General features: G+C 41.5%; 1 protein-coding gene across 1 annotated transcript; it reads right to left on the reverse strand.

The window, feature by feature from the left end:
- Nucleotides 1–9,709: 9,709 nt before the first annotated feature.
- LOC125603941 lies at nucleotides 9,710–11,966 on the reverse strand. The gene is made up of 2 exons (XM_048774634.1): nucleotides 10,114–11,966; nucleotides 9,710–10,019 (listed from the first exon to the last, which is right to left on the reverse strand). The coding sequence occupies exons 1-2, from the start codon at nucleotides 10,303–10,305 to the stop codon at nucleotides 9,771–9,773; spliced, it is 441 nt and encodes a 146-aa protein (XP_048630591.1). The 5' UTR covers nucleotides 10,306–11,966; the 3' UTR covers nucleotides 9,710–9,770.
- Between the last annotated feature and the right edge of the window lie 220 nt (nucleotides 11,967–12,186).

Raw genomic sequence — 12,186 nt, forward strand, 5'->3', positions numbered from 1 at the left:
AATGAGTCCATCTTTAAAAAAACAAAGATAGAGCTTTAAAATAGCTTTCCAATGCCACCGGTTTGAGGTCAATCAAACGGTTAGATCAAAACTTATGCATGTGTTACGGAGGAGTGGTTAGTCTGTCTCGCGAGAGAGAGCTGTCAACGAGACGAATGGAATTTCGATCGATGGTGCACCCTTGGTGTCGGTTGACGTTGATTCCAGAATGCGGGCCGAGTTTATTTCATTAACAACTAAAGCCCAGAAGTTACCACAAGTTACCATAATACCCTTGGAAGACTCTGAACCCTACTTATGTGTTTTCTAAGTCATTGTTGACGGCTACGCTTTCTATTATTCATTAGTCTTGTTTTATGGTTAGAGAGAAGATCAATTCTCCTTACACAACATTTAAGGTATTTGGATAAATTATGTGAACCAATAAGATTATAGTTTTAGTGTAAACTCACTCTTCCATAGGGAGCCAACCACTAGTTTTAGGCGATGCAAAATAAAAAGAATTGTCCTTTTATCATTAAAAATTACCTTAATGTGGATCCTACCCACAGTAGGTATTTGGTAGTGTTTAAATGTACAATTAGGGAATAAAAAAGATGAGGGTAACAATATCGTCATAACACAATGATGTAATCAGATCCCGATTGAGAAAAATAGATTTTATTGAGTTAATATGATTGAATACAATGATTGAATGAGATCGAGATACAATTGGAGTGAAACTAAAATCGATTACAAGGTGAAAAGAATAAGAGAGCTTGAGGTCGAGGTCGGTGTGTTTGGTGTAAGACTTTAGGGTTTCACTTGTCCCGTTCTCTGTCTTCCTCTCTCTTCTTATATCTTCTTATAGATGTATTATCCCGAGATTGACTCAACTGTTTCGAGATCGTCGGGATCTCGGATTGACCAACTCTAGTTCGTCTCTTTCTGGACAACGGGCCGGTTTTAAATAAACTATCAAGCCTGGTCGCTCTCTTTGATTGATTCCATCCCAATAACTGATCGACCAAAATCAGGCCCAACAATTATCCCCCCATCCCTCTTTCTTTTGATTCGGATAAAGAAAGGGGGTCATACTTTGAAGATTGTGGCCTTGCTTTCCTGATTGCAGAGCTTGTGCTTGACTTACTCTCAAAATTGGGTTCGTTTACCCAGATGTGCCCTAATTTTCTAAGACATCTTCTGACTCTTGTGATCAAAGCTCGCGAGGAAAGGTTGTTATTCGGTCTTGACGAGCTTCGTCATCTTTGCATACTGAAGCGGAATAACAGGAGCCGGGGAACTTTCCTCATGTCTCCCCGACCTGGTGATCTCACTCAAATTACCCTAAGCAGTGAATTACTCTCTCAAATAAGAGGTTCAATTGTAGTACTTAGGGATCGAATCCACAAGGAGCTACGGAACATAATAAATCTAATCAGAGTGATTAAGCTATGTTGATTATGTTTAAATGTAAATAGCAGGTTGTGATCAAGGCAGTTGCTCGATTGGTTTGAATGGGTTTTTGGTACTTAAATGAAATAGCTAGATTTAGGGTTTATATTCAGGTAATCAGGATTAAATTCCTACAGATGCCTAACAGTTGTATGCATGATATTATAGAGCTCTTATGAACAAACCGATCGGCGTTCGCTTTCTAGGTTTGTCTATTGACCAGATCTAAGTGTCGATCGATGATTCTAAAGGAATATCGATCGATACACCTATTGCTCCGTCTATTATCTAGGAATATTGATCGACGCGCTCTTAGTCAAGCTTTACGCGCGGGTTTAATAATGCTCACTAGGCTTACTAGATTAGCTTTCACCTTACTCTAACAATCCTAGCTCAATTAGGACGGATTCAGGGTGAGATTCAAGTGTTAATTTGTGCCTACAACTCCTAGCTAGCTAAACTATAAACATGCATTAATGACAATCCTAATGATGAATATCACAACTTAGCAATCTACAGTTCGGGCTAATCCCTCATAACCTATTTAAACCCTAAACCTAGCTATATATAGAACCACTTAGACATAGCTAAGCAATTCATAACCACAAGGTATAAAAACTGCATAAATAGATAATAGATAGTAAGGGAGTTTCAATCACAAATCTCTTTGGATCTTCTCTCCAACTCTACTAAAATCCTAGAAAACCTTTGCTGTGAAAATAAGAAAACAAGAAAGCACACTTTGCCTAAAACACTTTGGCAAGCTATAAATATTAGGTTAAAAACTCGCCAGGGGCAATCTTGTAATTTGGTGAAGTCTTGGGCTCTAAGTCTGCTGAAACCAAATAGGCTTCTGCGCGCTTCGCTTTCGATCAATGTCAAAAGGTGTGCGTTGATCGATTATTATCTCAAAATGTGGACCGTTGATCTTGCTCGATGGTAAGCTCGGATGCTCTCTCCAATTGTCTCCAAAATGCTCCAAAATCATCACTTTCTTCCAAAGCACTCCTGATCCTATAAATATACTAAATAGACTCTACAACATAGTAATTAGTTATTAAAACACTTATAAACCACGACTAAAAGTGGGTAAAATCCATGGCCTATCATGTTGTGGTGATAACTAAAGCAAAAGGACTCCATTTAACAAGTAAGAACGATATACCAGACCGGAATAAATATCGATTGATGTGTTGTTGTTGTCATCGGTCTCGGCAGGTGATGTTCTGTCGATTGATATCGGCTGGATCTCATCGTTTGATATTCTTGGCAATCGTCTACTTGGATCTGTTTTTTTTTTAATGACCTGCAAAAATTCAAAAACGGGCATAAGTACTAAACTAATGAAAACCAATTAAAATTACCTAATAGTGGGTTGCCTCCCACTCAGCGCTTTATTATAGTCATTTAGCTTGACATTGGAGTTGATTTGGCTAGTAATGTGGAAAACAGGTACTTGCTGGGAAGCAAGTCTCCATCTCTTCTCTGCTCTTGTTGAACCATGTACCAGTGAAGTCTTTCACTGCCTCATCTCCTCTGCACCATTTGACTTTCATTCTTGCAGTTGTATTTTCTATCTTCTGCAGTCTGTCTCCAAGTCATTCAAGTTTGAACTGATGTATCACAAGTCTGGCGTATGTGTCAGCTGAGATCTCCTCTCCATGTTTTTTTGTATCAGACATATCTAATTTCACCTTTGTTACTAGCTCTCCTCGGTTTGTTGGTGTGGTTTTGTCGATCGATGTTCTTCTGTGACTGTCGGTCGATATGTTGATGCGCCTGTCGATGCCTCTGGACGACACGCGATGTATCTCTGAAGCTCCACTATCTCCCTCTGCATTGCTTATGTCTGAGAAGTCAAAGAACTGATGGTGATGTCCCATGGGAAATAGATGTCATCACATCTCCTATCAAGCCTCTCTTCTGGGGCTCCCATAGTTTTGTAGATCTCTTCTACTATCTGATCAATCTCTGCTCTAGTGTAAGTATCTGGTCGAGACTTCATCGGATTTGATTGTGACAGTTCATCGTCGATCGATATCGAGATGTTTCTGTCGATCAATGCTGGTGTAATTGCTTCGGCCGCACGCTGTGTCTGCATTCTGACTATGTCTTGCCTCATCTCTCCATGCATGTAGTCAACCAACTAATACTATCATTCAATGGGTATTAGAAACCATCAAGATTCATTTGGAAATCATCATCATTCTTTTCCTGGACTCCACAGATTCCATAAAGCATCTCATTTATCTCATTGTTGGTGAAGATTTCTGGTACTAGCTTGGTCTGGGTGAATGACCGTGCATGCTCTGGAAGACATATGTAGCTGTGTTCATCCATTGAGGCTCTTACCAGAAGATTTCTTATATCATCCTTAGATACATGGATGATGTGTCCTTTTACATTTCGTGCATGTTCATGATCATCTCTGTAGACCCCATACTCATCATTCCCTTCCCAGTGGAATTTCCTTGTTCCATCACGGTCGTAGGCTCTTTTTCCGAACTCTGGACGTCGGTCGATCAATGTTGGGACTCTGATGTCGATCAACAGTCGAGTATGTTGTCGACACTTTGGCTTGAAACGATCATCTAGTCCACCAGTTGGGTCATAGAACTCGTTTATAACTCTATGCTGGTGCTCTAGAGGGTTGTGTCGTTGCATGAAGAGATTTTCTGCTCCATTAGCCATTAGCCATTAGAAGGATATCTGGAATGTCCTCTCTGGATACTTGCAATCGTGTCCATTCATTGCTCTTGCATAGCCTTCTGGATCCTTGAAAATACCAAACTCATCCAGTGTTAGATAGTTATTATTTTGTTTAGCTTTTGCACTTACAGTTGATGGTGGTTTTGGACGGTTGTCGATCAATGTTGAAACTTTTTTGTCGATCGATGGGCGTTTAGCTCTGGTGAAAGGACGACAGAAACGAGTGCTTCTTCCACAAACTTCTGCAAAGAGTGAATCTGTATCTGAGCGTTCCTGGTGGTTGAGCAGTTCCTCGGTAGTGAAACCTTCATGTTACTCATCTGCTCCCGGCTCATGTATTGCTCTTTCTCTTGCGTAGCTCTCATGATAGTGATCATATGCCCAACTGCCAATTGAATAGTTTCCTTCTTGTGCACGGTCAACTCCATTGTTGATCGATGTGTAGTAGGCAATGTCGGTCGATGCTCGTTTACAATTTGTCTGGTGATGATGAGTGTCGATCAATGTTGGGATGGTTCTGTCGATCGACTTCGTATTCCTTATCCGATAGGAATGGTGGAGAAGTCTATCTTCCTCAGCACGAATACCTTGATACTCTGTAACTCGTTCCCCCTCATAATCCTCATCATACTCATCTAGATGCTGTGATGATGTAGCGGCTTCGAGTGCAAAACTCAGATAACAATGTGGTGGCTAATCGTCACGTGCTGCTGTGGATGAACTGTCGATCGATTCTTCTGGTTGATTTTCGATCGATTTCGGACAGTCAATCGATGTTGGTGTGTGAGTTTTGATCGACGCGGATTACTCTGTCTCTTACTCAGCTCCACAGTGACATGCTGCTATGAGTCCTGGATCATCGATTCTTCAGGAGGACGTCTGTGGCTTCATAACTGGACTTGGATCATAATAGACATGCGGATCTATGAGCGCCAGGCACAACTGGTTGGTTTGCATGTTGCATATTGCTCATATTGTTGACAAGAAAGCTCTTCCAAGTAACAAAGAAGAGTTCCACTTCAACTTGATATCGAAGACATGGAAATCTACTGGAACTAGGGCAGTACCAATCTGCATTCAAGGTCTCTGCAATCCTTCTTAAGTTCCTTTGAGAACAATACACAAAAGTGAACGATTCCTTGGAAGGCTCTACCTTCAAACCTAGATGGTTTGCCATAACCCTAGGTAGAATGCTGATTGATGCTCCTGTGTCACATAATGCATGTGGGAACTCAATACCCTTCACCAGACATGGTATTGCAAACTTCCCAGGATCACTCTTCTTCTTCAGTGTAATCACATTCTTCATCTTATATCTAGCCTAATGGAACATTCTCCTAATGTCCTCTTCAGCCTCCTTGGTCTCTCTGAAGAACATCCACAATCTGTGGGTAACGTAGGCCTCCTCGAATGATTTTTCCAGTAGAATCCTAAAGACTCTCTTACGAAAACTATCCATCTCCTTCTCATTAGCTCCTCTCTTCAGATGCTTAGCAACCTTGTCCTTTCTCTTCCTCAAGGTTTTCCCTATAGTACCCTTATCAACTTGCATAGGCTCTGGTGCATCTTCTGAATGTGTACTGGTGGTCTCTGGTGGGTTGTCTGAAGGTTTTGGTTGTGGCCTGAGTGCATTGATTTGTGCGCTGTCGATCTTTGGTAACTGCACTCGGAATGTGAGAGGTGCTCGCCGATCGATGGGCGCTGGATGTTGTCGATCAGTGGTGGTCTCTCATTGTCGATCGATGGCTGGCTCATTTTGCCGATCGATGTTGACATAAACAGGGCTGGGCGGATTTAAGTGTCTAGCTGTGAACTCCTTGTGAGTCATGATCCTCACGGCATTGCACAATGCAGGCGACTCTGTAGGTGTCGTCGAACGATGCTCTGGTAAGCTTTTCGATCAGTTCTGGTTGCAATCCGTCGATCGATGTTCGAAGTCTGGCGTCGATCGACACCAATGCGATCTGCCAAAACTCATCGAGCTTTCGACTTCAAAATCTCCTTCATGTAGCTTCTCATGCTTCACCACTTGCCAGAAGTCATCATCCATGATGGCATTCACGTGGTGTTTCATTGCATCATCTCCTACCCCATTGCTGAAGCTTCTTGCTTCTTAACAGCTTCCCCTGTCTGAACTACCTGCATCTCCAGCTTTTTCACATGAGTGCTCAAAGTTTCAAACTTTGTGTTCAGGTTGTTGTAGGCATAATCGTTCTTCCCATTGAAGTTCACCGTCAGGTTATGCTGTCCTTCAAGAACTCTATCAAGCATTGATTCAATATTGCTCTCCTGAGTGGGTGGTGGTGGTTCCTGGTAAGATTAGTTTTCATAACTCCTATTGTTGTTGCTGCTGTAGTTCTGGCTGTAGGGTTTCTGGTACTGTGAACTCTATTTGAAGTTACTCATATGTCCATTGCCATAGAAGTTTCTGTTTACACTCTTGTTTTCAGAACCCTGGAATCCAGTTCCACTGATGAAGTTCACATCCTCCTTTACTTCTGCTCTACCCTCTGTAACTACAGCATCTGCATCCTCCAATAAGCAAGCCTACTTCCTGAGAAGCTTGTGAAGACTGTCCAGCTTTGCTTTCACCTCATCCATCTGCACCTTCCCAAGGATGGCTGCAGATTTCCTCCTCTCAAAATCAGTGTTCTTGGTGTTATTGATGGATACCAAGTTCTCAATAAGTCTCACAGCTTCATCTAGATTTCTAGTGTTGAAATTCCCTTCGCTAGATGCATCAAGAGCCATCTGATACTGTGCTTTGATGCCTCTGAAGAAATTACTGAGCAGCTATACTTCATTGAATCCATGGTTTGGATAATCCCTTTGGTAGGACTTGAATCTGATCCAGAACTTCTAAATGACTTTGTAGGCTCATGTAGCAATCTTGCTCCTCAAGTCTTCAGCATGTGCCTGATCAAAGAAGTTACGCAGGAATGCATTCTTGATGTTGGCCCAGGATGTAAGGGATCCTGGTGGTAACTGCTTAAGCCAATGCGAAGCCTCTCCAGCAAGTGAGTACTTGAAGAGCTTGCAGAATAGGTGGTCCTCAGGGACTCCATTGACTTTGATAGCAGATATAAGATCCTCAAACCTCTCCAGTTGGTCCATAGGATGCTCGTGAGATATCCCACATTAGGGTGTCTGTCCCACGAGTGTGTAGTACCGTGGCTTCAACTCGAAATCGCCTTTCTGGATAGTTGGAGGATGAATAGCTGATCTGTTGGGATAGAACTGATCTGTACGGTTGTAATCAGCAAACTTTATGGGTCGAGCAGCCTCATCTACAGGCTGAGCAGCTCTTGTAGCATCAGTATCGGGCTCATGGATTACAGTCCCCTGAGCATCTATCCGCTGGCCTGCTGCATTACGCAGATGACCCTCCAGGTCATGCAGGTCTCCATTCTCATCTCGCACAAGAACTAAAGTGGCAACCATGTCTCGCGGCTCAGTATCGATCAATTTTTGGGATGAAGTATCGATCGATGTGGATGGAGGATATCGGTCGACAAAAGAGTTGCTTCGGTCGATGGTGGTGAGCGAGTGTCCGTCGACGAAATTGGTGTTTGGGTCAACGGTGGTTGGAGAGTGTCGAGCGATGAACTAGTGTTGTTGTCGATCAATGAAAGCGTCTTCCTTTGCGGATCGAACGTTCCCAGCTTGCAGGATCTGAAGAGAATAGTAGTGGTGTTTCCTTGTTGCTTCTGGTACTGTTAGGCATGTACCTGAAAAGACAAGAAAAAATTTATGTCAGAAAGTGATTTAAAGAAGTAACCAAGACAAAATCAGACCATATCTATAGGCGATCAAAGCTCCCCGGTAACGGCGCCAAATTTAGGGATCGAATCCACAAGGAGCTAGGAAACTTAATAAATCTAATCAGAGTGATTAAGCTAGGTTGATTATGTTTAAATGTAAATAGCAGGTTGTGAGCAAGGCAGTTTCTCGATTGGTTTGATTGGGTCTTTGGTACTTAAATGAAATAGCTAGACTTAGATTTTCTATTTTGGTAATCATGATTATAATCCTACAGATGCCTAACAGTTGTATGCATGATATTATAGAGCTCAAACGCTTATGAACAAACCAATCGGCGTTCGCTTTCTACGTTTGGGTATTGACCGGATCTAAGTGTCGATCGATGATTCTAGAGGAATATCGATTGATACCACTCAAATTACCCTAAGGAGTGAATTACTCTCTCAAATAAGAGGTTCAATTGTAGTACTTAGGGATCGAATCCACAAGGAGCTAGGGAACCTATTAAATCTACATGATTATTAATTCTAAGGTTTTTGTTATTTATTGGTTTAAAAGTAAATAGCAATCCTAAATGAGCAAGTCTATTGCTCGACTAACAAGATGATTGGGGGTGTAACTTATTGGAAAGATATTAGATGCAGGGTTTCTATTCAGGTGTTGGAGATTATAATCCTATAGATGCCTATCAGTTGCTTGCATTATATGTTAGAACTCAACCCCTTAACACAGTGATCAGCAATGGCAATGTTTCACTAGTTAACTAACTAGATCTTGGATCTCAACTGTCGTTTTTTGACCACAAGAAAGTGTCGATCGATGGTCCTATAGGGGCATCGATCGATACACCTTTCGCAAGATCGATCGATTGTCAGAAGACAGTATCGATCGATGCTTCTAGTTTAGCCCTAGGCGCAAGTTGATAATGACCACTAGCTTCCTGGTTCAGCGGTAGACTTTTTCCTATCGTCTAGTCTGACAGATTAGATTCAGGACTGGATGGTCAAGGTTGCTTGACTCATGCAGATTCCTAGATTCAATATTCTAGGTAGCTAATCTAGAACAAGCATTAAGATCAATCTATCAATAAATACCACAACATAGCAATCAATAGTTGGGGCTAATCCCTCTAACCTATTTGAACCCTGAATCTAACAAGTGAACTACTCAGACATAGCTAAGCATTTCATGACACAAAATGTAAATGAAAACTGCATAGAATAGAATAGATGAATCAAATGGAGTTCCAATCACAAATCTCTCACCACTACAAGAAAACACCGGGATTCCGACGACCATTCTCGTCGGTATGTCCTCGGAATACCGTTATTCCGAGGACATACCGACGAGAATGGTCGTCGGAAATTTCTCGTCGGAAAGTAAAATTTCCTCGGAATTTCCTCGGAAAATTCCAAGGGAATACCGAGAATTAAAGATTCCGAGGACATTCCGAAGAAACATTTCCTAGGACTGTTCCTCGGTATCTCGTCGGATATTTCCGATGGAACGGTCCTCGGAAACATTCTGAGAGAAAAGAGGTATCGGAATATTCCGACGAACATCCGCCGTCGGAATATTCCGAGAAACCTTTGCCGTCGGAATATTCCGAGGAAGTGTATCCGTCGGGATATTCTGAGGAGATATGTCCCTCGGAAAATTCCGAGGAAGTTGTCGTCGGAATATCGCGAGGGATACACTTCCTCGGAATGTTCCCAAAAATAATTTTTTTACAAAAATTAAAAATTTATTTTTTTAATTGAAATTCGAAAAAATAAAATTAAAATTGAAATAGAAAACATGATAATATTCAAAGTTTTACATACCAAAATAAAACATTCAGAGTTTTTGAAAAAAAAAGAAAGAAACTACGGGAACGGCTCGTTCGGGTACATCCTCTTCATCATCTCCATCATTTGCTCGTTCTGCTTCCTCGTTGCCTCCCATCCCGCCTCTTGATCCGCCATCTTTTGCTCCAACGCAGATATGCGGTCATCTTTGTCCTTCAACGGGTCCATAAGCACTTCTGGATCAACATAGGGCTGTGGTGCAGAAGGAGGAACCGACCGGGCTCGACGACCCAAACCGACCAAACGTCCCTTCTTCTTTGGAACCGACTGAAATAGAAAATAAACAAATTTAAATAATAGAAAAGATGATAAAATGAAAATAAAGAAATAAATGAATTGAACTTTTTTATAAAGAACATACCGATTCAACGATTTCGTTGATTCGAATCCGGGACAAGTTGGTCGAAGCCGTCGAAGTGGCGTCCAGGTCGGTTTGAAGCTGAGATAGACGGGTCTCTTCGTCTTCCTTCTGAGTTTCGATCAGGCTGAGCACATCCCTCACAACACCATCATCAATCTCCCCGGTGTGCTTGTTGGTATGCGCCGTCTTCATTAGGACGAAATCATCAACCGGCTCGCCATCATTTTCATCCGCCTTGAAAAAAACAAAAGTTAAACAAACATTAGAAATTAGAAGAAATGCATAAAAATTAAAATAAAATACTTAAATAATTAAAAAAAAAAGAGAGAGATTGAACTTACCAAGCGATCCCCCAGAGTGGCAATAATCTGGGCACCCAAATTGTGCTTGTACATGCCCTTCCCGCCACGATCGCTCTTTCGGTTGGCGGAGTTGGTCACAGAGGTAGCTTTCGTCTCGTCCTTATCCCAATGCACACACAACTCCTCCCAGACCGTGCTGTTAATCGACTTCGGGACCTTTTAATAAAAAAATATAAAATAGTTTAATAAATCCAAAACTAGTTTAATAAATTCAAAAAATTGTTTAATAAATTAAAAAAAACCTGGTTGATGAGCCACTTCTGCTTCCACTCGTAGATCTGCTTCCCATAGTTGTCCATAACTTTATGGACGAAGGCGTCAAGGATAAAGTTCGTGTGATCGGGATTCCAGGTGAACTCTTGCTGAAAAAAAAACATAATTTGTAGAAATTTTATATTAAAGATAAAAAAATATAAGTAAAAAAATTAGAATACTTACCGCAAACTGACGAAACCACATCTCCTGGTCCTCGGCAGGGAAGTGAGTGAAAGTCGGATATCCTTGCTGAGGTTCGAGTACATCATATTGTTGATCCATGCGCTGATCCCGTTCCCGGATCGGTTGAACCTAATATAAGAAACAAATTATTAATAATGAATCAAATTTTAATGAAAGGAAAAAAAAAGACTTTAAATTACCATGTTTGAAGTCGTCCCTTTGGACACGGAGTGAGATAGGGAAGATGCTCACGACCGGGCTGTTGAACCAACTGGGCAACAGTCATCACTCCCGGAACGACTGGAGGAGCGGGAGGGGGTGCAGCAATGGGAGGGGGTGCAGCAACGGGAGAGGGTGCAGCAGCGGGAGCAAAAACCGGAGCGGGAAATGAAGAATCCCGACAGTGGCTGAACGACGGCTTCATCTCCAAAGTCGGTTAAATCGACTACAAGGCCAACTGCAACTAAATCTTCTGCTGCATTTAAGTTACCGGATGTGCTTGGTTGTAGTGGGTCTTCCAGCTCAGAACTTCCCTGAACTCGGCCTCTCAGGTTGAGTGAAGTAACAGTGACCCATGGATCATCTCTGTTCCTAACCCGGGGGTACTTGATATAACAGACCTGTAACATTTAAAAAATTATTTAATTTGTAAATAAGTGTTATTAATACACATGATGATGAATCATTATGAATAATTGATATATTTATATTTAATTACCTGATCGGCCTGAGAAGCAAGAATGAAAGGATCATAATATTGCAACTTTCGCCTCGAATGTACTGATGTAACACCAAATGCATCTGTTCTCACACCTCGATCTGGAGTTTTGTCGTACCAATCACAATAAAAAACAGTACAACGCAATCCAACCATGCCCGGATACTTGATTTCCATAATCTCCCGTATGTTTCCGTAGTATACATCATCTCCAGATGCAGAACAAATGCCAGCATCATAAGTCGTACTCGAACGTCTCCTCTTTTGAGTTGTGAATGCATATCCTCGAGTACAAAATCTCGGATATGACTTCACAACATACTCTGGTCCACGCACCATCTCGCGTATCCAATCGTCAAATGTTTCACCTCTGGTCATACCAGCAGACACCTATTAATAGCACATATATATGTTATATCAATATATGTGAATTAATATAAATATGTGATAAATAATATTTTAATTTGTTTAAAGCACTCACATAAGTAAGCATCCATCCAGAAAATTCTCTCTGCTTCAGTTCTTCAAGTTCCTCCTCTGTGGCGTATCTATATT

This window comes from Brassica napus, unplaced genomic scaffold (genome assembly GCF_020379485.1).
Source record: "Brassica napus cultivar Da-Ae unplaced genomic scaffold, Da-Ae ScsIHWf_432;HRSCAF=663, whole genome shotgun sequence".
NCBI classification, from domain to species: Eukaryota; Viridiplantae; Streptophyta; class Magnoliopsida; order Brassicales; family Brassicaceae; genus Brassica; species Brassica napus.